The sequence below is a fragment of the Vipera berus genome (assembly GCF_964194415.1).
Source record: "Vipera berus genome assembly, chromosome: 1".
Classification (NCBI taxonomy): Eukaryota; Metazoa; Chordata; class Lepidosauria; order Squamata; family Viperidae; genus Vipera; species Vipera berus.
Window position 1 is genome coordinate 317,138,969 of NC_138202.1, and position 27,699 is coordinate 317,166,667.

Below are 27,699 nucleotides of genomic sequence, written 5' to 3' on the forward strand. Positions count from 1 at the left end.
TTCTTTATGTGTTTAATTGTAGTAATGCTTTTTCCTTCCCTTTGATGCTTGTTCGTGTTTATTTTATGTATGTTAGTTTGAAAATGGATTAATAAAAAATATTTTTTTAAAAAAAATCCTCAGCTTTATTGAAATAAATCAACTTTGACTTTGTGTCATTTTTTTCTCCTTCCTTTTAGATGTTTAGTCTAATTTTAATATAAGTAGTTACATTACTTAAGCTTCTTGTGTTAACCACCCAGGGTCATTTTGAATTGAGCAGCCTTATAAATTTATAAACAATTTCAGTCATCTAGTAGTTAAAAATAAAGTAGCCTTTCAAATTCAGCTTCAATTTCAATGGATTAACATGACGCACTGACAGGAAGCTTGTCAATGGAACATCTTCCCAACATCAAAGGGTTAAGGGCAAAGATCCAATGGTGAAAAAAAAGAACACCTTTTCAGAAGCCCTGCAATTTTTTCTTTTGAAGTCCATTTAGATCTTTGTTCTCTTGCAACATTTTACCAGGCTATAAAGAAAAGACTTTTGTTCAAAGGAGCTGGAGCACTTGACACTTAATCTTAGTCAGACTTTGGACTGGTTGGTCAGGTTTATTTATAAACCAGGGACAAATGACAAGAATGTATTTCACTGATTGAAGGTATTCAACCACTTCTCAGCTGCATGAGACATCCGAGCAAGAGGAGACAGCACTGAACAAAAGGAATGGCTGAAGAAAATACAGTAATCTCTCTTGAGCTGAAAGAGAAAGAAGGCTTGGACAACAATGGCTTTCTTCAGGGTGAAGAGCTAGATCTGAAAGAAGCAGCTGAAGAAGGGTTACCAAGGGCTGGTCCTCTCATCATGGAAGCAGAAGCACAGGAAGGATTAACTCAGCAACCTTATGCAGGAATGCCCAAAGAGGTGCTCCTTCAGTACTCCAGGCAGGCACGCTACAGGATTACCAGAGAAATACTCTTCTGGTTGATCATTGCAGCTTCATTGGTGCTTGTGGCAGCTACGGTCACAATTATTGCCGTGTCCCCCAAATGCCTTGATTGGTGGCAAGCCAGCTCAATTTATCAGATCTATCCCCGGTCATTTAAAGACACTGACAAAGATGGGAACGGTGATCTCAAAGGTGGGTACATCCAACTGTTTGAGGGATGGCAGCCTTGCTGTATTATATGTTTTTAAAAGGAACTGAGTTTTAGAGCTCTTTTGTCTAACTCTCTTTTCAAATTCCCAATTTGGAGGGAGAAAGAAGTTCTACAGTAAGACATTTTGCAGAAAATGCCTTTAAAACAAAGGACTAAACTTGCGCACTCAAAGCTTCCCAAAGGCTTCAGGGTGATTCCAAAGATTCCTAAGTTTATTACCAAATTGTAAGCTTTAAGATGAAAAGGGGGAAATTACTAGCACATAACTGGAGCGTGGTCCTTATATTTAATGCTAATTCAATATAAATGAAATCAAATTTAACTTTTGTCTGGTGCCCATCTGTTAATTTTGTGAAAAGCAACTTCCATCAGGCCATCTGAAATCTAAATATGGATCTCAGCCCAGGAAAGTTGTGCATTCCTGCTTTCTAATAAAGGTTAATTGGAAATGACTTTTGAAAAATATTCATCTTAAGATAGGCAATGAAGTAATTTTCAGATTCTCAAATGCTAGGTTGAAAACAGTACAGAAATCATACAGGTCATATGTTCACAACATGAGTCTCTCCATTACTAAACTCTCCATTTCCCAACATCCTTTACCATTGACCAAAGCCCCTGGAGGTACTAGAAGTTGTGGTTCAGTAATATCTTGAGGTTGCATATTTTGTAATATTGCATCAATCCCTTGAGCACCTGGGGCATCCCACTTCTTGTTTCAATTCATATCCAGTGAACAAATGACAGTTTATGCTATACTAACTCAATTACCTTAAAATTAATCTTACATTTTATGTAAGTGTGCTGAGGAAAATAACCCAAAGTGTGTGAGTTATGTAGGCAGAGTAAGGGAAGGCTCAAAGAATCTGAAGTAATGACACAGTATAGTATCTATTTTCATATTTCACTAGAGGGCATTAAGGAGGCGTGATATCCTTTAAGAACCTCCTTCAGCTTAGTTCTCATGGCAATGCAAGGTGGATCAGTACCACCAATGTAGAAATAGGCAGGGGTGGTTTCCTCAAGTTGTATTAACTTCCCCATCCAGTATTTCTAAGCAGTCTGAACCACTGTTACATCTTATTTTCCTATAGAATTATTCTGGGTTACTATAATTGATTTTTATAATTAAGTAGTAAGAACAATGCTAACTTCATACATGTTAGGCTGAAAGGTTACTTCTTTGTGGTTTTACGTATGAACGTAACCAAACAATTGTGACTATTTAGTATTCTATAAGGCATGACACAATCTGGGAATCTAATTTCCCCAGTCTAATTGCATCTTCTATCTACCGGTAATGATTCAATTCTTTAGAAGAGCTTTGACTTGAGATTTACAGTATTGTTTCACTTTTTTCTTGATTAGGTATCCAAGAAAAATTAGATCATATACAGTATCTTAATATAAAAACAGTCTGGATCACATCTTTTTATAAATCACCTATAAAAGACTCTGGATATGGAATAGAGGATTTTCAAGACATAGATCCTATCTTTGGAAGCATGAAGGATTTTGAAGATCTGATTGCAGCAATCCATGATAAAGGTTGGCTTTATTATTAAGAGAGAAGTACCATTTTCCATTTTTTTACGCCTAACTGTATATAAAGTTGGCTGCACTCATAATCATTAGGGACAGAGTTTGACTCAAAGGAGATTTCTTTATTATATAAACAGCTAAAGTTCAACCTGAGCAATTTTTCATGTTTCCTTCATGTGAAGGGAAAAGGTAAAGATTCTCTTAGGTCAAGTTCATGTACAGGTCCATGTAATATTTTTGGCAAAAATGCAGAAGTGATGCTGTTTTTTCAGTTTTAGTCAACATTCAGGGATTTTCTCCCATTTAAATATTAACCAGGTTCAATCCTGCATAGCTTTTGCAAGATCACCCAAGACTTGATCAATGCTATAACTTATGATATAGGATTGGATGCAAAAAGCCCATATTGTGAGGAAAGGTTTCTACTGGCATAACGAGTTATTATCTGCCTCTACCATCTTTTTAAAAAAATATTATTTGTAGTGCCTACATCCTGCCATTCTAAAAGTCTGTTTTCTAAACTGTTTTTTTAGCAGAAGGATAGAGGAATGAAAGGCCTATTGTATTGACATGTGAAACTACAAGAATTAATGATAATTAATTCCAGTTCTCCCCAGGACTAGTAACACAACAAATCTTTTTGAAAGGATGCTTACAATTCTTACTAACATTATTTACAATTTAGCCTTATTTCTAATCTCAAGTTTCTTCAGGTGTCTCAGGTGGATTAGTTCATTAAGCTCAGGAGCACTTGTAATAAGGGGTTTGTTGATCTCAGTTTACTATTGTGCATCTTTGCTTTTAAAATTAAAATACTTTACTTCTTTCTGAAACACAATGCATGTTTATATTGCTCGGCTGTTTGACATACTATTCTTTGTATCATGAATTGAAAGGTTTAAAAGTGATAATGGACCTAATACCCAATCATACCAGTGACAAGCACAAGTGGTTTCAGCTTAGTCGGAATCGGACTGGGAAATATACAGATTATTACATCTGGCATGACTGTGCTCATGTCAGTGGGATCACCACTCCTCCAAATAACTGGGTGAGTATAAAGTTTTGATAGCCTGGCAATCATATAGAAAAGTAATATTTAGGTGCTGTAACAGATCTGGGGTTGGCACTGTATTGGCCTCAAATATTAGCTTCAAATACAGAACTTACAAATGGGGTATTTTTGCCCTCCATTTCAGATTTTTCAAATTCAGTTTGAACCCCTATTTGTGAAGAAAATCAGGATAATATGATTTTCAACAAAGCAACGTAAATAAAATAGTAATGAGAAACAAACCAGTTTTCTGTATACTCTAGTTAGTACTTAAAGATACCAGGCTATAAACCAAAAGGCAGCGTGTTGTAGACCCATATTAGGCATGAAGCCAGCTAAGTGACCCTGGGCCAGTTACTCTGTCTTAGCCTTAGGAAGGAGACAATGGCAAATCAGTCCTGAAAAATGTTGGCAAGAAGACCGCAGACTTGTCCAGGCAGTTGCATAGAGTCAAGATTGCACTGGCACTCACACACTAAAGATCACTGAGGATGATAATGGCTTTGATTAAGTAGTTAATAAATAAGACTGTTATAATTGCAGGAAGGAAAAATTCAGGAAAAATATGCACTACAGAACCATTATGTATTGCTATATGCTGATATGCACTAATTACTAGGAAACAATATTCTCTTTTATGTCTCAACAATAAATAGTCAAGGAAACAGTCTTTTTGCTCTTATTAGTTCAGTTTTGCTAATTCGATCACAGTTGATATAAAGACATTTACACTGATTATGTCTAAAACAGACAAAGTACTTAACCGCTTTACCATATACCAAATAGAACTAACCAATGGTGAAACATTAAAGAGTTCATCTTGCTCCAAGAAATTGATTATTTAGAAAAAGTCTACAGTTTTCAGTAGAATACTTTATCATTTAATAGCCCAATCATTAAGGCAAAAAATAAGTGACTTGAATTCCACTTGTAGGCAAAGAGTGCACTGCTATGTAATATAAGTAAGCCAGATGGAATGGCTTTTCAGAAGATACATCTGCAGTGACATTTTTAGTCATTATAAGCATTGATCTACAAACTTTCCAAAGAAGAAAAATGCAGAGTTCAGCTACTTTTGAAGTAATTTACCTTTCAAAAAATGCATATAGTCACTAAGTGGTTTGCTTAGTGAAGCATTAGCGTTGCTATTTTTCTTACTTTACTTGCTCTTAATGCTTTTTGTGCCTTTCTTGTTATGTTCCTCCTATCTCTGTGCAAACCACTCAGCAGGCAACAACCCATGTCTTATGACTAATTCTTTGTGAGATGCCTCTTCATCTGTGGATATCTCAGCCCCAGTGCCTTCACATCACAGCAGTCTCCTCTCTCTGCTAGCCGTGACATCAGAATAAAATAAATCAACCCATTGTTAAATCATTTTTTTTTTGCATTCTAGAATGCTAATTTGTCAGAATGTAGTTTCACTTCTTTGAGAATGGGAAATTCAGGAATGACAGTTTTGGAAAGCATTGTTCCATTTTCCTATAATATTTCCTTTTACAACATTGTTTAACATCAGAGTATGCTGTAGCTTATAGTATCAGGAATAGAGTAGAGTAGAGTAGAGTAGAGTAGAGTAGAGTAGAGTAGAGTAGAATAGAATAGAATAGAATAGAATAGAATAGAATAGAATAGAATAGAATAGAATAGAATAGAATAGAATAGAATAGAATAGAATAGAATACTTGGAAGGGACCTTGTAGGTCTTTTAATCCAATCCCCTGCTCAGGCAGGAAACCCAATACCATTTCAAACAAATGGCTGTCCAATCTCTTTTTAAAAACTTCCAATGTTGGAGCATTCACAACTTCTGGAAGCAAGTTGTTCCACTGGTTAATTCTTCTAACTGTCAGGAAGTTTCTCCTTAGTTCTAGGTTGCTTTGCTCCTTGATTATTTTCCATCCATTTCTTCTTATTCTGCCTTCAGGTGCTTTGAAGAATAGGCTGGCCCTCCCTTTTTTTTGTGGCAACCTTAGATATTGGAACACTGCTAACGTGTCACCCCTAGTTCTTCTTTTCATTAAAGTAGACATACCCAATTCTAGCAACCGTTCTTTATATGTTTTAGCCTCCAGTCCCCTAATCATAAATCTACATCATTTTTTTTTGTAGATCAGTTTAGACCCACAATTGAGTCCATTTCATTTTCCTGATGTTTGCTCTGTGGTATCCATTTTGGCTATTATTGGCTTTTTAAAAAATTTTCAACATAGTCATTGATCTTGAGCCAGAAAAAGTTATCAGTACTTAACTCAGTGTGGGCCTCTTCCTCTTCTTAATGTTTAAGCACATTTCACCATGCGATCTGTTTATTTATAGTTACATACTAATAATTTATGTAATCCTCTTCATTAGCATGTCATAATGGGCAACATTGTAATAAAATTAAAGCAGTTATGATGTAAATGAATCAAAGAAGAGAGAAAATGGCAAATAGTGAGGAGTCATACCTGCCTCCTTCCCATGAGGAACCTTTGAAGTCAGCAAAATGGTAGGAAGCCATTGAGATACATACATACCTCAGTTCCGTCAGGTATCTTGCATGCTCTGGGTTCTCAGAGATAGGGAGTTTGCATATGCATACCTACACAAATATGATTTTTAACAGGATGTTCCTCTGGACATTGGAAGTGCAGTTAGAATGCGCATAGTTCTTGGAGCAGGGGCTGCTCTTCTCTCCACCCATACAGAATACAAATGGAAGATGAACATATCATCAGAATATATGGTGCAGATTAAAGGAATCATCAGAAATCAAAACAATTGATCAGTTTGTCTAGTTGTAGATAACAAGGTTCCCCAAATGGGATGAGTCAAACTTTTAAGACTAGCTTGCGAAGAGGTTATTTCTTTTGAAGAGACGCAAAAAGTGTGTTGGGAGTTCTGCAAGAATTGGGCGCTCTTATGTTTAATCTTTAAGAAGGAGGAGGAAGATGTTGTGTGATAGGAATCTGTCCACTTCCCTCATTTATCTTTATGACATAAAAATTGCAAGCTTTAATTATTGACTTTTGTTAGTTTTCCCATAGAAAGCTGAATTTTTTTTAAAAAAAATTACATTTTTAATGATTTTTTAATTCATTGCCAATTCTCTCATTCACCTGGAGGAGCACATGGCAAGTGAAGTTCCTGCTGTAATTTCCTCCCAGGGGGCATAGGATCTTGTATTTCTTTGCCTTGGTGTTAAATCACGAGCCAAGGTCAATCCTGGGACTTGAGTTTGAGACTGGAGAATGATTGCTTGGTACATTTCTCAGAAGTAGATGAGGTACTCCTAGATTTTTAAAAAATAACCGATAGTTTCCAGACTAAAGCCCAATTTCCTCATTCCAAAATCCACCACTATTACACAAAGAAAAATGGCCAATACTTCACATGATGGTATTGGTCATAATGATATGATATCCTCACAGTGAAAACAGAAAGATGTAAGCATAATTCATACACTGAAACATAAAAAATATATATTCAGTTCAGATAGCTATAATAATAAAAAGCCTGAAAGTCAAGTGTCAGTTTTTAGCATTTTAACATTGCTTATTCTGTGGTAATCTGTTCCACATACAGTAAAAACAGACTATTTTTTTTTATGAGCCAAGAACCAGCAGCATTTTATGTAGCTCTTCTGATTGCTATATAAAATTGCTGTTTGGTGTAAACATGACTATTTAAAGAAAAGCAAATCCATTCCTTATTTTTATATTTCGATACTCAAGGTTTCATGGGAATCAGATTAAACAACATGTTAAGAATATATTGTATTTCTTATGCAATCAGGTGAGCGTACTGGGAAATTCCAGTTGGCACTATGATATTGTGAGGAACCAATGTTATTTTCATCAGTTTGGAAAAGAACAGCCGGATTTAAATTTTCGTAATCCTGATGTTCAGGAAGAAATGCATGTAAGTATTGATAATATTTTTATTAAGATTTTCAGATGGCTTCCAATCCAACAATACAGTTTGGAAAGACAGGGAGGAAGGCAACTGAAGACCACTCCAAAGCTTTGGTCTTCTTTCCTCAATAGGTTGTTACCATTAGCTGCTTAAGAAGCAGCTTCTTACGAAACAGTGGCTTGATCAGATTGGATGTCGTGGTCCCAAATCCTCGGCTTAAATTTGCACACAGTTTTAATGAGGCCAAGAATGGATATTGCCATAACCAAAAACCACAGTATGCAAAATTATAGTTTATTTGGGGAAAAAGGAATTATCTAGCGAAGTAAGTTGGATCTAATAGAAAAGAATATCTGAGGCTCAGGGTTGAACCATGGAGTTCTTGCTGCTCTCTGAATTAGAATCTTTGGTTGTAGATGTTTCATTATATGACTAGGTAACATTATCTGTGGCAAGTTATTGGGTAATGAAACATCTGCATGCAAACAATCAAGCTCAGTGAGCACCAAGAACTCCATAAAGTAAGAGGGATCAAAGACGTTCCCCAAAGGATCTTCTGTGACAAGTATCAAAGGTCTCAAGCAAGACCCAAAGGAGATGTAGCCTTGTTCTAGCCATTTGAGAACATTAAGAGTCGAATGAGGAGCATGTCTGATATTGTTTAGAAATTTTAATTGGATGTTTTCAAATCTGTCTTTATAGAAGCTTCTTGAGCTCTTGTGTTAAACTCACTTGCCTAATTAATCCAGTAGTAGAAGATTGAAAATGAACACCTAGATACTTAAAGGTTTTAACAGGCTCAGTAAGTTTCTCATTAATTGGAGATTTAAAGCTGTTTTTTGAGAATACTACAATTAAATTGCCATTGAGATTGTCCTTTACTTAAGTGGTGGTTGTGCCATGATGGAGTTCTATTATCAGTTTAGGTTTACAGTTTAAAGGTTTCCCCTGTCCAGTCATGACTGACTCAAGGGGGTAGTGCTCATCTCTGATTCTCAGCCAAGGGAGCCTGCATTGCCTGAGAGACATTTCCATCATCATGTGTCCGGCATGAAAATTCGCAACACCGTAACCTTCCCACTGAAGCGGTATCTATTTATCTATTCACATTTGCATATTTTTGAACTGCTAGTTTGGCAGGAACTGGGGCAAGTAATGGGAGTTCACCCTGTTGTGCAGCACTCAGATCTCAAACATGGGCTGTCGGCTTTCCAGCCGACAAGCTCTGTGTCTTCAACTGCTGAGCCATCTTGCTCCCTATCAGCTTAAGGAGACAATAATCAATCAATGTGGCAGTTAGTTTCCTCCAGAGCCTTCCATGTAGTATGGAATCAAAGGCCAGCCTAAAATCAATAAAAGCAACATAAAGAACACTTTTTGATAGACTGAAATATTTCTCTGCTGGATGTTGTTAAATTATAAATTGGTCCATTGTTGAATGTTCAGTGATGAATCTAACCTGCTCAGGGACCAAGATGTTCTCTGCATGCAATGCACTAGATTCATAGCCGCATGAGTTTGGAAAAAGAAATGATTGCTTTCAAAGTGGGACAGCATGTCTCTACATACCAGTGTAGAGGAACAATGATGAGAGACAGGTATGTCTCCATCTCCTGCTTTCAATCAGCCCTGAAGCATCTGGTTAGTCATAATAATGGTGGGCTATGATGGCCTAGGTCCAATTCAGCAAGGCTATTGATTCAAACAGAGGTACTTTCTATGGGCTCTCTCTATTACAAAGAGGCTGTTTGGATGCTAATTTTCCAAATGCAGAAACTTCTTCCCTGCAACCTAAAGTAGTGTACTTTAAGAAAGCTAGTTTCACAAGTTCTTTTCTGGTGGAATAGAGTTTAAAATTAGAAGGGACCAATGAGTGAAATAAAAGCCATTTTGGCATAGTGCTTAAAGGCAATTTGGAGACTGGGAGTTCCAGTCCTGCCTTAGACATGAAGCCAGCTGGGTGACTTTAGGCCAATCACTTTCTCTAATCCCTAGGAAAAAGGCTTTTTCAAACCATGTTTGAAAATCTTGTCATGAAAACTGCACAAGCTTTTCCAGGAAGTTGCCAAGAGTCAGCACTGGCTCGAAATACAGACAAAAAGCCTGTGAAATAGATGTTCTTAAATCTCAGCTCAGCACAGTGGCCAATACAGAATGTTGTACAAAATGTGCCAAGAAGCACTGAGGCTTGTTCCCTGAATCTAAGAAAAGAACGAGAACACAAATGAAAGAAAGCTAAAAATTGCAACATTGGATATTTAGAAGACAGTAAGAAATGTTCTTGTTGTAAGCATGGCAATGTGGAAATAAGCAAACCATTAATTCTTATTTTGCTTTTTATTTAGGATATTATTCAGTTTTGGCTTGGCAAAGGAGTTGATGGATTTACCATCAGTACTGTTAAATTCCTCTTAGAAGCAACACATCTGAGAGATGAGCCGCAAGTGAATAAAAGTCTCCCACCGGTAACAGTTTTTCACCTTTGTCTTTCCATAAGGAACAAATGCTTAGATTTTCTTGCATTTGCTGGGTGCTATATAATTCTTTATCAGTTGTTAGGCTTCTGTCAATATAATACAGTGACTTGCAATATATTAAGAGTGATTGGAGTGTGTTTGGGGGATATATGTGCAAATCATAAACTAGAGGCTGGTAAATGTCTATGGAGATTCTCGGTCATCCAGGTCATGATTGACTCAAAGGTGCTTTTTCAAAAGGCAACTGGACTTTCTTAGTTTTTCCTTTTTTTAAAAAATTGATAAATAAGATCATGTCTCTGTCAGGCCAAGCTTGGCTCCTGGGGAGTACGTGAAGGTTTTTACTTTGTCAGTGTTGGAAACAAATTGCTAAATAAGAACAAGCATTTTAGTCAAGTACAGGAGGCCTCTTTTGTATTCTTATTGTTATGTGTTGGGCTCAGATGTAATACCATGTGGGTAGCTGGTGCAGCTAACGGCTCTCCAGCAACCCAGACTACAAGTCTCCAGTGCTGCTATTGGCTGTCCCTAGGTGGCAATGGTTGCTTCAAACCTATTGGCTGCCGCCTACAGGCTAGACTATAAATTGCGGCTAGTTACAGCTCAGTTTCCAGTTCACATTCTGCAATCAATAAATCATGAGTTTGCCTGAACTCACTTGCCTCGCCTTCTTTCCTGCGCCAAAGAACCTGCTACACAACACTGGCGACGAAGTTGGGATCCTGCTTTCCTGAAAAGAGCTGAAGTCTACGAGGGGAAGGCAGCACACGCTGGAGGGAAAAGGCATTTTCCCCCCCTCCTCCCTCAAGGTCGGCTAGCAAGCTACGCTAGCGACCTCGTGCTCAGCGGACTCATTCTCTGAGCCCTGGAAAGCAGGATCGGAAGAAACCGCAGGAACCAGCAAAGACAGAATGCCGAAGGTCGGGAGACTTCGAGAATTCGACGTGAAGCACCCAGAGGGATGGCCATCTTATTTGGCCCAGGTAGAAAACTACCTCTGGGCAAACTGAATCATGGAAGAAGGACTGAAGGCCGCAACGCTACTCTGCCTGTGTGGCCCAGCAACCTTTGATTTGGCCGAGAACCTCTTTGCTTTGACGCCGCTAGAATCGGTCTCCTACACAGACCTCAAAAAGAAGCTAACCAAACATTTTCAGCCCAAGATGTCAGAAATAGCATGGCGTTTCACGTTTGACCAGCGAGTGCAGCAACCCGGTGAATCAGCTTCAGAATTCATCGCGGCCCTGAGGCAGGTTGCATGCCTGTGCAAATTTTCGAATTTAGAAGAGAGACTACGAGACCGGCTCGTCTGCGGCCTATGGAACCGAATGCTTCAACAAAGACTCTTTGCCAGACCGAATTTAACGTTTTCAGAAGCACAAGACAAAGTAACGGCTGACAAAACCGCCAGGGGTGTAGTTCAAACAGTCCAGCCCACCAAAATGACAAAGCATGAAGAAACAGTCCACCATTTCTTCAAACACCCCGAGGAGTCTTCCAAGGAAGAAGAGCCTGAAATCAACAGACTGCAAAAGCAGCCCAATGCGCAACACCGCAGCAGCCAGCAGCAAGAGAACACTTACAAGGCAGTTCTCTTACCTAGATGTAAAGGGTGTGGCAGCAACCATTTTTGTGCCGATTGCAGATTCCGGTCAGCCACGTGCAGGGCCTGCAGAAGGACAGGCCACATCGCAGCGGTTTGCAGAGCCCAACAGAGGGACCGGCCACCCAAACACCAGTTGGAAGATTCAACTAGCAGAGGTACTGGGGCCCAGGGTCCGGTTAGTGTGGGGTTTTTCAGAAGCCGTAGAAGTGTGTGCTGCACTGGGGCCCGACGCCCCCTCAACCCTAAACTCAGACTCCTGGTAGAGCTACAAGGAGTTCCATGTAAAATGGAATTGGGCTCTGGCTCTGCACTCTCCATTATTTCTCAAGACACTTTTAATTTCGTGTGTAGGTGCAGTAACAATTGGGCCAAACTAAGGCCCTCAGACATCATTCTAACTGACTTTCAAAATGCTCAAGTTAAAGTTAAGGGAGAAGCCACCTTGACTGTAAAATTTAAGGTTTTTTTGGGGGGCACCTGGATGTCATAGTAGTAGGGGGCCAGAGAACGAGTCTCATTGGACTCGATTGGTTTGATGCCTTAGGTATTCAGATTACTGGTATCAACCGGACACAAACTGCAAACCTTTCGTCAGTATGTGAGGAATATGCAGACGTTTTTGATTCAACCCTAGGAACATACACAGGCCCGCCTATCTCATTTAACCTAGATCCCAACATAGTTCCAATTAGGGTTAAGCCTCGAAGGGTCCCCTTTGCCTTAAAACATAAAATTGATTCAAAAATTGATAAGCTTGTAGAACAGGGTGTTTTACAGCCAGTTGATGGGGGGGGAGTGGGAAACTCCTATAGTCACCCCACTTAAAGCCAGCAGGTAAATTCACATTTGTGCAGACTATAAATGCACCCTCAATAAAGCCCTCAAGCAACACGCTTACCCGGTTCTAGTGGTCAACCATATTTTAGCCTCTTTGCAAGGGGGTACTATTTTTGCTAAACTAGATTTAGCACAGGCCTATCAGCAATTGCTGGTTGATGAGGCCACAGCTGCGGCTCAGACAATCGTGACTCACAGGGGGGCTTTCAAGGTAAAACGTTTACAGTTTGGAGTCAGTGTTACCCTAGGTATTTTCCAGGGGATCATGGAACGCACACTTAAAGGCATTCAAGGCGTCTGCCCTTATTTTGATGATGTTCTTATTGCTGGGGAATCCCCAGAAATGTTAGCCAGCAGGCTCAGGGCTGTTCTTCAGAGGCTTCGTGAAGCAGGCCTCATATTAAAAAAGAGCAAGTGTAGTATTGGGGTCCCTTCAACAGAATTCCTGGGATTCAGAATTGATGCTAACGGTATTCACCCTGCTGAATCCAAAGTGAAGGCCATTAAAATGGCTCCTAGGCCCAAATCCAAAGGAGAGCTACAAGCATTCTTGGGCCTCCTCAACTTCTATCACACCTTTTTACCTAACAAGGCCGCATTAGCAGAGCCTCTGCACAGGCTTTTAGATAAGAAAGCTCCATGGAAATGGACTAGCATACATGAAAAAAGCTTCCAGGACTTAAAAGCACTATTGTCAGAAAAGTCCACTGTAATTTATTACAAAGAGTCTAAACCAGTATGTCTTGCATGTGATGCATCTCCTTATGGAGTGGGGGCAGTTTTAAGTCACTTAGAAAAGAATAGAACACCAGTTCCTATAGCATTTTACTCAAGGACGTTGTCCTCTGCTGAGCGCAACTATGCTCAGGTTGACAAAGAGGCCCTAGCCATCGTTGCTGGAATAAAAAAATTCCTTGACTATTTATATGGCAGGGACTTCACGGTCTTTACAGACCACAAACCTCTGTTGGGACTTTTCACAACAGACAAACAAACCCCCCACATACTCTTTCCAAGAATGTTGAGATGGTCTATTTTTCTATCTGCATACACTTTTAAATTGATTCACAAACCGGGCAAAGAAATGGGCCATGCTGATGGCCTCAGCAGACTACCACTGCCACTAATGGAACCAGATCCAACTCCTGCTGCCAGAATTCTGTCCATACAGGACCTGCCTGAATTTCCCCTCCATGCTGGCGACATTGCTGCTGAAACAGCTACAGATAGAACACTTAGTAGAGTACTTTCATGGGTATACACGGGGTGGTTGGATAAAAGCCCAGGTTCTGAATTTCAGAATTATTTTGTCAGAAGGCATGAGCTATCTGCCCACAAGGGGTGCATTTTATGGGGAAACAGAGTCATAATTCCCTCCTCACTGAGAGACAGGGTCTTACGGTCATTACATGAAGGCCATCCAGGCATTGTCAGAATGAAAGCGTTAGCAAGAAGCTATCTTTGGTGGCCTGGCATTGACAAGGACATTGAGGCACAAGTCCATGGTTGTTATACATGCCAGCAATCTAGGCCTGAAATGCCATAGGCTCCAGTTCACAGGTGGGAGGAAACGCACACTCCCTGGTCTAGAATTCACATAGACTACGCTGGGCCCTTTCAGGGACAGCTCTTCCTCATAGTGGTAGACAGCCACTCCAAATGGCTGAAAGTAATTCCAGTTTCTAACGTGATTACTGCTAGGACCATCCAGGTGCTGAGAAAACTCTTTGCCACACATGGTTTGCCAGATGTCTTAGTTTCAGACAATGGGGCCCAATTCACTGCTGCTGAATTTCAGGTCTTCCTTAGAGCAAATCTCATCAGACATTCAACGTCTGCGCCTTTTCACCCATCTTCTAATGGGCAAGCTGAATGAATGGTGAGGACAACGAAGGAATCACTCAAGCGCATTGTAACAGGTGACTGGCATCACAGATTGGCAGATTTTCTACTCTGCCAGCATTCTATGCCCTGCACTGCTACAGGCAAAACTCCTGCAGAACTGCGTTGGGGAAGGCGACTGATCACTAAACTGGACAGGTTGCATCCAGATAGAGTGGCAGCAGAAGACTCTCGACCAAAACCCCCTAGGGGGCTGCAAATGGGCGAATGGGTTTAGGCCATGAAGCATGGTCATGGGAATCTGTGGGTTCCTGGTAAAATTACCAAAGCATCCAGGCCTGTCTTATGAAGTGGGGCTGGAGGGAGGGCGAGCTGTCAGACGCCACATTGATCAACTCAGAAAACGGTTTCCAGAATGGCCACTAAGTGAGGACTGCATCATAAATCCCTCCCAAGGTCCTCAAACTTGCGGCCAAGCCAGTTCTCACATGGATTCTCAGGACTTTTCCTTCATAACCAATAAGGAACCAGAGGGAGAAGTGGGGAGTCCGGGAATGCAACAGGGATCCCCTGAAGGAGCAAGCCAACCGAACTTCAGCAACTGCTGTGCCTACTCTGCTGATCAGTCTGACTCTCAGGTGGGCCAGCCTGGAGAGGCCAGCCAGAGAGCATCTAATCCCCTTGACTCAGGGGCATCAAGAGACTTGGGTCTACCCAGCCCACTGGGTAAGCTGGTAGACCACAAAGTGACTGGAACTCCGAGGCATTCCACTAGGGCACACAAGCCTCCTTCATATCTTGCTGATTATGTTGTAAAATAAAGAACTATAATGTTGTGTATTGTAACTTGTCACTGTACTACAGAAACTGGAGTTAAGATGTTAACTGTCTAGTATGCTGTTAATGAAGGCCTATTCATTCATATGCTATAAGTTAACTTGTAACCTATTGTTTTTTATTACTATTATTTAAGGTAGTTTAGATAATGAGTCCTGATAATTGTATTAAGTAACTTGTGTTACAATATTGTCTGATCTAAGAGGGGAGGGGTGTTATGTATTGGGCTCAAATGTAATACCAGACTACAAGTCTCCAGTGCTGCTATTGGCTGTCCCTAGGTGGCAATGGTTGCTTCAAACCTATTGGCTGCCGCCTAGGGGCTAGACTATAAATTGCGGCTAGTTACAGCTCAGTTCCCAATTCACATTCTGCAATCAATAAACCATGAGTTTGCCTGAACTCACTTGCCTTGCCTTCTTTCCTGCGCCAAAGAACCTTCTACACAACACTGGTGACAAAGGTGAGATCCTGCTTTCTTTGTTTATGATTTTGAAGAGCTACAGCAAAAGCATTATTGTCTTTCAGTGGAAGGACCAACACTGAGGTTCAGCTTCACAGATTTGTAGATTAAAAGCTAGAAATTTTAGAGAACCTTAAGATTAGAGTTCAGCCCAAAACTATTTGGAGGCAGAAAGTCATCTAGCTTATAAACCTAGCATCCAACTTTCATTTCTTGCACAATATAGGAGATATAAACAGGTTTGCTTCAACTCTGGGTATATTGCTGCATTTTGTAAGACATTTTTTGGTTCTTATGAAATTTCTTTCAGAATATACAGTATTCTTGGAAAATTCTCAAACTAAACTTTCACAAGCAGGATTGTCAAGTGGGATTTTCTGAACCTACCAGAAGATACTGTTCATCTAGGAAGAGTAGTTATTGGGCAGTTTAGGGTCGTTGGTGGTCTACTACAGAAACGTCACTTCCCACACTGGGAAGAGTCCCACTTTCAAGCTATAAAAGTACAGGCAGTCCTTCACTTATGACCGCTCGTTCAGTGATGTTCAAAATTACAATGGTGATGAACAAAGGAATCTTACAATTGGTCCGTGAAGTTGCAGCTGTTGTAGCATCCCTGCAGTCATACTATTGCGATTCAAGTGCTCAAGGCCCGGTTTGTCATTACAGCATGGCAGCAAATTGCAGTCATGTGATGGCCATTTGCAACCTTCTCTGCCAGCTTCCCACAAGCAAAGTCAATGATGAAACCGGTAGAGAAGGTTGCAAGTTGCTCCTGCTGCTTTTTTTCACAAGAAGCCCTGCTATGGAGTACGAGATCCCAAAGTGATTCCAAGGCCTATTTGTGCTCAGAAATACCCAAGGGTCCCCACTGGCATGCCCCATGGCCCTTGTGGCCTGCACATACTTAGCCTGTCAGCCCACCTGTGGCCCCATTTGCCCACCCACACTCTATGAGTCTGCTGTAAAAGACAAGTGGCCCTCATAGTGTCTATTTGGACTTTCACTTTTAAAAGTGCTCATAATACAATATAAAGCTTGTGAGCACTTCTTTGAGGCTATTACCACAGGAATAATTACAATATCCCATTGTTTTGTTAGGAAAACATCGCAGCTTATGCTGAACTATATCATGACTACACCACTACTCAAGTCGGCTTGCATGATATAGTTCGGACTTTTCGGCATACCATGAATAAGTTCAGCAGTGAACCTGGTAGATACAGGTAAGCCTATTCATTTTTTATCTGTTAGCCTGAACTTATTTATCTTGTATTACTCAAAGCTGCAACATTCCCAAGTGTCAAGTTTCTCCTCAGCAAACTGAACAGATAAGCAGCCACACAAGGATGCCAGAATTTCTGTTTCTTATAGAAAAACTAAGAAACAAAACAGAATACCAGTGACTGTTGTATATCAAATATGAGTTCTATTTATACTGCAACTGATATTCAAATTCGTCTGCCACTCTCTTGTCTGGTTTGTGTTACAGAGCAGAAACCTCCCTCTGTTGGAAGAGACAGTTTCCATCTGCTCTGTGTTTGGGCAATGGCCAGACCTGTGTCAGGCTGTTTGCTGTTGACTGTGGGAAAATCACCTTTCATACCCATGAAATAGGTTGATAATGTTAGTAGAAAAGGGCAGTGCTAGGGGAAACATTATAAGAAGGTGGGCTGGGTTGTTTGGTAATTTTGGCCTTTCGGGCATTGGAGTACATCTCCCATAAACTCTTGACTGTCACCGTGCTCACTGGAGCTGAGTGTCTAAAGTTGTAGAAAGCAAATTCTATAGTCTCAGCAGCATTTGATATTTTAAACTATGATTTCAGCACAGCTTACATTGTAACCTAAGTGGCATACTTGCTGCCTACCCAGCAAATACATACATACATACATACATACATACATACATACATACATACATACAATTCTTTGTTACCCTTTAATTCTTTGTTAGCAATCCAAAAAATTTACACAGATATGAGCTGTCACTGCTGTGACTACTGCCTGTTGATGGCCTTGGGTTAGGCTGAAACAGGAAATAAGATTTGTCCCATGTTTGGGGCCTAGCAAGGTAATCTAAATACTTAACAAACATTTATATATATATAAAATCTCAAATCCTATTCACCTATTATACCTTCTTTGAAAGGAAAACACATTTAAATGAATAAATATTCAGCCAGCTAGTCATTGCATTTGAACTTAGTATCTCATTACTTATTTTTATAACATGTTTTATTACAATTTCAAGTCTCTTTCTACCTGATTTTTAAATTTTGCCAGGTCCAAAATTGTTGCTGGTATTCATTTCAGTTTCAGTTCACAGTCAATAGGAACACATATTTTAGCAGGATAACTGATTGATACCATATTTTTCCAGTAAGAACATAGAGGCTCTATCTCTTTAGGGAATTAGCTACTGGTCCAAACTGTTTCCTTTTTGGAGTTAGTTAAGCTGAATTCTTAAGAAGCCTCCTGTGCTGATTCAGAGGTTAGAACCAAAGGCATTTAAGCTAGTGATGGTAGCTGCTTTTGGCCGGAAGCTGGAGGGAAAGGGCTGGCAGAGACAGGCATGTGGCTCATCATCTGTGACAGACATTGGTGACATGCTTTCTATCAGGATCTTGACCCAGCATCTGCCAGGCTGACAGCAGATGCTGTCCTGTCTGCTTCCTTTGACTGTCTATGAAGATTCTCTATCATCCAGGTCACGACTGTCCCAAAGGTGCTTTTTAAAGGGCAACTGAAATTTCTTGTTTTTCCCCCCTTGAAAATATTTTGCTTCTCATCCAAGAAGTTTCTTCAGTTCTGATTGAATGGTGGAATATGGAAGGATTTATATTCTTTGCAGTCATCTGGTTGTTAGCAGCTAATGATCAGCCTTCAGAGTGCTAGTGACCAGATGACTGCAAAGAATATAAATCAGAATATAAAGAATATAAATCAGAGCAATACTCTAACCATTATAACTTTAACTCAGGGAATTTTTTTTTGACATAGAGGGTGTAACTATTTAAGTACTTTATCATGCAGATCATTTTCATAAGAATGCAAACTGTCCTTCTTTGCAGATTTATGGCTACAGAAGCAATTGAGAACAACACTGAAGATACTATGATGTATTATGGGACATCATTTATTCAAGAAGCTGATTTTCCTGTTAATTTCTACCTCAAGAACATGGAATCAGTTTCAGGAAATGATATTTCTGAAAGCATAGCTTTGTGGATGAAGAATATGCCACAAGGAAAATGGCCAAATTGGATGGTAAGTTTTTGGTTTGGAGGACTTTTGAAATTTTTAGTTTGCAGTATAATCTTTTATGTCTTTTTAACCAAGCAACTGTAATATTTATTCATACTAAGGATGCATAATCCTTTCTAAAAAGAGGACATAGGGGAAAAGTGCCAAAGCAAAACTAAAGTTTTATTTATGTACTAATCAAATGTATTTGACTGCCCATTTCACAGAAAGTTACTTTAAATCAAAATAAATATGCCTAAATTATATGAAGTATGCATATATTTGTTTATATGTGCACACCAGATATATTTTCCCATGTACTGTATTACATGTTTCCCTGTCAATGCCTCTATCACATTAAAGCTAACCAACAATTCAGCAAGAATTTTGGGGAGATGCCGAGAATTGCACCCAACAATTTTTGGGGGTCATATATTGTATATTTTATATACATTTTATATACAATATTGTATATTGTATAAGGCAATCGTTCTTTGCTTGTTTTCTATGTTGTGCCTTTGTGTAATGTAATGAGACAGTTTAGCATGTAGTTTGTAGCTTTGATAATTCAGTGTGATCTGACTCTGCTTGATAATTTGGGGACAATTTATGTCCTGCCATCTATAGAGCAAAAGCCCTTTCAGTGGAAAGCAATACAAAGAAATAAGTTGTCGCAGATTTATTGTTTGTATAATTTTGGGATCTCTATGTGGTGAATGAGGGAGAAGAGTCTCCCTTAATTTTATTCCTTAAACAGTTGTATAGAGGAGGGTGATCTGATAGACAATAACTGGCCCAAACCTCAGTAAGGTCTCATAGCTGAGAGGGATCTAGGACAACTCGGCACGGCCAACTTGCCACAGAACAACCAGCTGCAGGACAAGATTTACCCTAATGTCAAAGAGACCCTGGGATAGAATCATTAAAGAAAGGATGAAAAAGGAGGGACAGAATGAAATATGAATGGCAAAAAAATAAAATAACTTTTTAATTATTTTAAATACTCAAAATGAATTGTTGAATTGTCCCACAGCGCGTTGTCCTGTGGTGAGTTGGCCACAGCAAGCAGTCCCATTCTGAGCTAAGAATTCCTCTGTCAGAGCAACACTTTAACCTTTATATCAGTACACGAGGAATTTTTTTCATAGAGGATATAACTACTTAAATATTTTATGGTGCAGATCATTTTTATCAGAATGCAAACTTCCTTGGAAATCAGAAAATTCAAATATCAACTGCAAACTAAGATAAGAGTGAGCAAGATACAGTCTACTTCAGTTTTATTGAGTTCGTTCCTTCTGGAAATATTTTACCCAAAACATATATTGTAAGGCAATATTGTCTGCTTTCTTAAAAATATAATTATGAAATTGTGCTTGAAAGGCACAATATGTATGATTTTATTATATATTAATTACAACAACATCAACAATAGTAGTAGTAGTAGTAGTAGTAGTAGTAGTTTTAAAACAGTTATATCCGGTGTAATGGTAGAGAAAGAGAAAAAAGGTGACATGGATCTGCTAATGATTGTACTTATGGTTTAGCACAGGGGTCCCCAACCCCCAACCCTCGGTCCACTACTGGGCCATGGCCTATTCACAACTGGGCTGTGCAAGTCGACCTGTGCAACTTCAGTTGTGCGCGTGCATATGCGATAACCTGCTGCTCACACGGCCTGGTTCCTCTCTCCTTCCCTCCGCTGGGCTGCCAAGCCACAAAGGTTGGGTACCACTGGTTTAGCATGTCCTAGCCAATTTTAGCCCATCAAATGATAATGAATTCTAAACCTGCTGCATGAATAAGTTATATAATTTGAATTTCCACAAATAATACAGGATTGTACCCTAGGAATGAAATAATGGGTTATTTAATTTTAGGTTGGAGATTCCAACACTGCTAGAATATCCTCTCGGATTGGAAAAGAATATATAAATGTCATAAATATGCTTCTTTTAACTCTTCCTGGAACACCTGTAAGTTATTATGGCGAAGAAATAGGGATGGAAGATGCAACTTCAGGAACTGTGAGTTAAAAATTCTACTTTTTAGTCTCTTGAGGGGTTTGTTACAGAGGAGGTAAAATCTAGTAATGAAAAAGGCTTTTCCTCAATCTTTTGCCCTTCAGCTGTTCAGGACTTTATCCCCCATGATCAACAGCTAACATGGCTGGCTATTTTAGGATTTGTCTTAAACATTGAGGCCACTGCCCCATCTGCCATAATTACTCCCCATGTCACCACTGAAATGCCCACACTTTCCCCTATTCACCAATTCCCTCTCCCCACTCCAAGCTGAAGGAATTTATGTAACCCAACACTAGCAAATAGGATATAAAAGCTGCCAACCAGGTTCTGTAAATCATTCAGCACCCAGGCCTGAGCAGTGCCTCCATCTCACATCATCCACACTACCAAACCCCACTTCATTCTATTCCAGCCCCCACCCCCCTTCCCCCCTCCATCCTGGTCTCATCTGAATCTCACATCTAATAGGCCTGGCAGGCAAAACCCTTCCCCATGTCAGTTCCCAAGATTGATACACAAGACTAGCCTTGTTCAATCTCATCAATCCCACTGCAAAAAGTCAGCCTTGCCAGTACAGAACTCCTCACTCTGGTTGCCAGCAACCACAATGGAATCCACACACATCAATCTTGAGAACACAGCTCTGGATCCCAGGGAGAAGAGAAAGGAAAGCTGCTGTTCTACATGTTCTCCTACAAAACTGCCAACTTGTTCCTCTCCCACTGCTGCCATTCACTGGAATTCTCAGTCTTAAATTTCTATCAAGGACTCTTGCTCCTAGCATGCTGAAATCAATGCCACCTTGTTGGGCCAAAATGCTTCCACAAAAAGGAACCGCTGCTCTTCAAACATTCTCCTCACTTAACCACTATGACTCCAGGAACTGGCTAGATGCCGCTCATTAGATGAGCCAGAAACAGCTTCCGTAGGCATTTGCATAGATTAATACCAATCTCGGCCTTGGAATGGATGGTGAAGTATGTGAAACTTAAAAGGTTTTTTACAGTTAATTTCAAAATCTTGATATATTGTTCTATAAAATTTTAAGCACCCCACAAGAAATATTTTTTGAAGTCCATCTGGGCCTTAAATTTTGCCTTTAACTTTCTAGTCTACCTTTTATTGTTTTCCAAAAATTGGTTTTCTTTTTAATCCTTACATTTGCATAAAACCTCTTTCACCAAGAGAAAGAAAGAAACTTTCCCGGCATGATGAAACCTATCCTTCAACTTATCCTTCAGAAGATTCTACACATCCAAAAATCAGTTACAAGCAATTTTCTAAAGTAGTTAAGAGAAGACATAGATGAACCCAGTGTCCATTTGAAGGTGCTGAACCTTGGTTTAGGAAGGATGATTTTTGCCTGATGATCATCTATTATTTTATGATCTCTTTATGGGTGGACTCGGACAGCAAACTTGTGGGTGATTCTAGGACTCTCCCTGATCCAAAGAAAAGTTCCAAGAAGCCAATCTATTAACCAGCTCCTTTTATTGTCAAGGTTGTCATCTTATTTCTGTCATTACTTCCCCATAATAGTTTTCATAACAGCAGTAAATCATGGATGAATCCTGTCTAATTAGAGACTTAACATTTATATCAACAACTAAGGACAATATCAGCAGTAATTTGGCTGCCACGACCTGGGGGAACTGGCACAAGTTTTCCATTCCTCTGGAATAAGTAACTCAATTTCCACTGCCATATTTCTCTCATCTGTCCAAAGAGGATGTTGCTTCCACCAAGATACATCTCCCTCCCCAAAATGTATCACTCCTTTGGGAGATAGGGTGGCATACAAGTCTCATTATAAATAAATAAATAAAATAAATAAATAAATAAATAAATAAATCATAACTTGTCATAATTTGTATAAGGCCAGCTGTATAGATGTGCCACTCAAGCAGGGACTCTCCCTCTTAACTCCCTTAACACTTTGTCAACTACACGTCTGTTCTGTTCCAGCCTACTACCGGCCCTGCAGAAATGTCAGGGACAACCCCTTTTCAAAAGTCAATAGGGTGAAAGTAAGCCAACCAAATTTACTTACACAAATGAAACGAAACAGATCCAAAACAGAGCAAAACAAATACTAACCACGACTAAATCAGAAGCTGTTCAAACGGTTGCCTTCAGCAACCAGTACCTCCCACACATTCCCATTTTAAACACAGTTTCAAGGCATGGCTTCTCTTTGCCTCCTCCCAAGGTGCCTCATTGCCCTCCTTTGTTCACTCCTGCTTGTCTGCCTCCTGCTTCGAGCGTCCTTGAACAACGCCAGCTGTGAATCATCTCCGTCCAAGCTTTCAGGCTCACACAGCTGGGTCTGAGGAGGAACAAGACGGGAGGGGCCTGGCTGAGAGCTCTGCGATGCCTCAGAACTTTCCTCTGCAGGCTCTCCAATCCCCTCCTCCTCCTCCTCCTCCTCAGGATTGTCCGATTCAGCTGCCGTACCCACAGGCTGACACTGAATCACAACAACGTCCTCGATGAAAGCAAACACGAATCTTCAACAGGAATGTGTGACAAAACAGAGGTTGCTTTATTCAGCTCCAATGCACATAAAGTGAAAACAAAGTCAGCATTGGTAGCACATCACTCCCAACGCTTAGTCGCCAGGTACAGGGCTCCGCCCTCAATCCATAGACCAACATCCGCCCACAATTCCATATAATCCCTCCTCCCCCCTACAGCTCTGTTTGCTGCTGTCTCCAGACGCCAACCCCACGCTCGTTTGTCAGCCTGTCTCCCCTCTATCCAGCGGCCCTCCCCCAACCAGGTAAATAAGACCATGCAACCCCCACCCTTATTCCTAAACGTCCAGCCCCACCGTGCCCAGCTGCACAAGGGACACCGCAGCCTAAACTGCCCTCCGCAAACCCGAAGAAGTCTGTTCCTGGGCTCTGCTGGCTGGCAGCCATCCCGGCAGGGAGCTCCAAATGCTTTACTGACCCCCCCGAGGTCCCTACGCATAACCAGTTGGCAACGGAGCGACCGGGATGCTCCATTCGCCGCGTAGCCCCCTCCAACGCCTCCTGGATCAGCTGTTCGGTGGCAGACCCAGCAGGAAGGCCCGTTCGTGCAGCCATGCCTACCAGCATTTCCGGAAGCAGCTGGCAGGTGGCTGAAGAAGCAGGAAACAGCTGGCAGTCGGCCGAAGAAGGGAAGGCCGGCGGCATCCATGGGGAAGGGAGAAGGACGCAGCTGCTCGGCGGTAGGCCCCACAGGGAGATTGGCAGTAGCAGGGGTGCAGGCTGGAACTGGGGAAGAGGGACCGGCGTGAGAGACCGCCTCCCCCACTGAATGTCGGGCCCACGGGGCTCGACACACTTCCTCACACCTTCAGTTTCCTAACCATTGTGCTATAGACAACTAAGAGGCATCCGAACCTTGATACATTACTGGCTCCCTACTAGCAAATCTCAACCCTAATTGTCCTGGTTGGCACAATACAACTCAATCTCTAGAGGCATGGAGGCCACTGTAGGAACCAAGGTCAAAATGTGACAGCCATAGATTTTCTAATATTTTTCTTTAACATACCTATTTGGGCAAAACAATGTGTCCTAGATCAGGAGTCCCCAACCTGTGGGCAGCAACCCACTACCAGGCTGCGGCCTATTGGCCACTGGGCCATGTGAGTGGCTGGCCGGTCCATGCAGGTACAGTCATGCTTGCGTGTTTCCACGAGTGTCATGGGCACTTGCGGTCCCACTTGTGCATTGATCCCACTCACGTGAGCGCTCATGGCCCCACTCATACGAGCAAAAGGTGTTTGTGCATGCACATGTGTGCAAGCATGTGTTTACCCCTCCCACAAAACATCCCTTCTTTCCCCCCTCCCCTCCGCTCCAGGCTGCCAACCCCGAAAAGTTGGGGAACTCTGTCCTAGATGGCTCCAAATAGTATTCCTCTTTGAGCTTTTACAGTGCAGATGATGGTAGCCTTTGCTGTTGGCTCTCTTACCCACCCCGTCTTATATTGTTTTAATGTATTTTATTAATATTTATGTAACCTCCTTTGATATATGACTATACAGTAAGTAAGATATAAATGTACATAATGGATAAATGCACATTCAATTTAGTACTGAATAGTTCCTCCTCTTTTTAGGCACTTTTTCTAGAAAAAGCACCAATGCAATGGGATGATAGCCTTCATGCTGGCTTTAGTGAGGGCGACTCAACATGGATAGCAGTAAATCCTGACTATCGAAATGTAAATGTGAAAGTGAGTATAAAATCTGAACTTCTACGTATACCCATCCCAACATGCCCCCAAAGTAGTTTTGGCTCAACTATCTCAGAACACTCCAAATGGTACAGTATGGAATGCTTTGTTATGGTATTGAGTGCCTCCAGCAGAACACTTGTCTCTACAGCAGGGGTGTCAAACTGCTGGCCCACGGGCCGGATATGTCATGTGGAAGCCGGGCCCACCCCATTGCTGGCAATGGCAAAACCGTCCCAATATGTTGTGCGACGTCACATGACGTCGCAGGTTTGACATGTCTGCTCTAGAGTATCCAATAAACTCTGCAGAAATATTGCATTGGTCCCAAAGGGTGCAATAATGGTGTGCTTTTATGCATTTATTTTACTCAACTTTATCTGTAGCATGAAGACAGGCAATAAATAAGTAGGAAACTCTAAATAGTATCTATACTACCTGGTTTTGGTAGAATTAAAGAATATAAAAAAACTTAGTAAGCCAAACATTTGTGTCATTAAAAACTGAAATATCCTCTGATGTCTGAAATACAGTACAGTATAGTTAAAAAAAACTTTAGGGGAGAATTAATAGAAGATAAACTGGGGAGGATTTTTTAAATTAATGGATTATCCAACTATAGGATGTCTTAAAGGTAAAGGTTCCCCCGCACATGCGTGCTAGTCGTTTCCGACTCTAGGGGCCGGTGCTCATCTCCGTTTCAAAGCCGAAGAGCCAGCGCTTGTCCGAGGACGTCTCCGTGGTCATGTGGCCGGCATGACTAGACGCCAAAGGCGCACGGAGCGCTGTTACCTTCCCACCGTAGTGGTCCCTATTTGTCTACTTGCATTTTTACGTGCTTTCGAACTGCTAGGTGGGCAGAAGCTGGGACGAGTAACAGGCGCTCACTCTGTTACGCGGCACTCGGGATTCGACCCGCCAAACTGCCGACCTTCCGATCGACAAGTTCAGCGTCCTAACCCACTGAGCCACCACGTCCCTTTATGTCTTACAGTGGTACAAAAAAAGTGTGTGTTACACACACACACACAATTTATTGTTACAGCCAAAGCCCAACACAGTGTGTGTTCCAAAGTAATTTATAATCTAAAGTAGAAAACACAGTAGAAAGTTTGCTAAAATACAGCATAAGGATATACAGGTAGTCCTCAAATTAGGACCACAATTGAGCCCAGAATTTATGTTGTTAAGTGAGAAATTTGTTAAGTGAGTTTTGCCCCATTTTATGACTTTTCTTGCCACATTTGTTAAGTGAATCACTGCAGTTGTTAAATTAGTAACACAGCTGTTAAGTGGACCTGGCTTTCCATTGACTTTGCTTGTCTGAAAATCACAAAAGGGGATCACATGATCCCGGGACATTGTAACTGTCATAAATCTGAACCAGTTATCAAGCATGACTGTAAATCACGTGACCATGATGCAGCAATGAACATAAGTGTGAAAAATGGTCACAAGTCACTTGTAACTTCAGTCACTAAATGAACTGTTGTAAATTGAGGACTACCTATAGTCAAGTTACACTGTATGTTTGATTATAGAACCCTACCAAGACCCTACCCAGTGAAGTTTATGTAACAACAAATGAATAAGGTTTCAGCATTTAATAAATTGCTAAATAATGATTTTCCTTTATTACAGATTCAACAAAATCACCCAAATTCCACACTCAACTTGTACCGACAACTCAATTCTCTTCGGTCCAGTGAGCTTCCCATTCACAGGGGATGGACATGTTACATATGGAATGATACCAATGTCTTTGTTTATGTAAGAGAACTTGATGGGTTGGATCAAGTGTTTATGATGGTTCTAAATTTTGGAGTGGGAACCGTAACAAATCTGCAATCTTTGGTTCCTGGCATTCCTTCAGAAGCAAGTATAAAGCTAAGCACTATTTTTAGTAATACTGGGAAAGTTGTAAACATGAAAAAAATTGAAACGCAAAAAGGTGAAGGACTTATATTGGAATATAGGGCAAGCAAACCATTCCATGGGATGGACAACTTCAAAGAGAAGTGCTTCATTGCAGAAAAGGCATGCTATTCCGGTGTCTTTAATTTACTTTACACGTACTGTTAAGTGTTATTATTTAATCCAAATCCATTAGTTCATGATCACATGTTATTTCTTTACAAAAGATATGCCAGCTTATTCATAGATTTCTATAGGCTTGATCTAATTCTAATGGGAGAGTTAGAATTACCTAAAAAGTGTGAAAATTAACTCTCTAGTAGTTACCATGTACTGTTTACTGCAGACTTAGTTTAAGTGGTTGCTTGTAAAATTACATTCCTATTAGTTGTAAACCCTTGGAAACATTCTAGGTGGCTTTTATAGGTCCTCCAATTTTTCCATTCTGTGAAATTGTGTGTTTCTATTAAATATGTACCATATATTTTGTTTCTTATCTAATGAGGGGATAAAGATATGATGGTAACTTTAAACTTTAAAATAATAAATTCTCATATAATATTCATCCCACCTTGGATTCTATAA

The 27,699-nt window shown here is 40.6% G+C and overlaps 1 protein-coding gene across 1 annotated transcript; it reads left to right on the forward strand.

The window, feature by feature from the left end:
• The first annotated feature begins 615 nt into the window (after positions 1–615).
• Positions 616–27,627, forward strand: SLC3A1 (solute carrier family 3 member 1). The gene is made up of 10 exons (XM_081320049.1): positions 616–1,124; positions 2,512–2,691; positions 3,582–3,736; positions 7,517–7,642; positions 9,982–10,101; positions 16,800–16,924; positions 18,772–18,967; positions 20,824–20,970; positions 25,084–25,200; positions 26,842–27,627. Exons 1-10 carry the CDS (start codon positions 710–712, stop codon positions 27,280–27,282), a joined length of 2,022 nt encoding a protein of 673 aa, XP_081176175.1. The 5' UTR covers positions 616–709; the 3' UTR covers positions 27,283–27,627.
• The last annotated feature ends 72 nt before the right edge of the window (positions 27,628–27,699 follow it).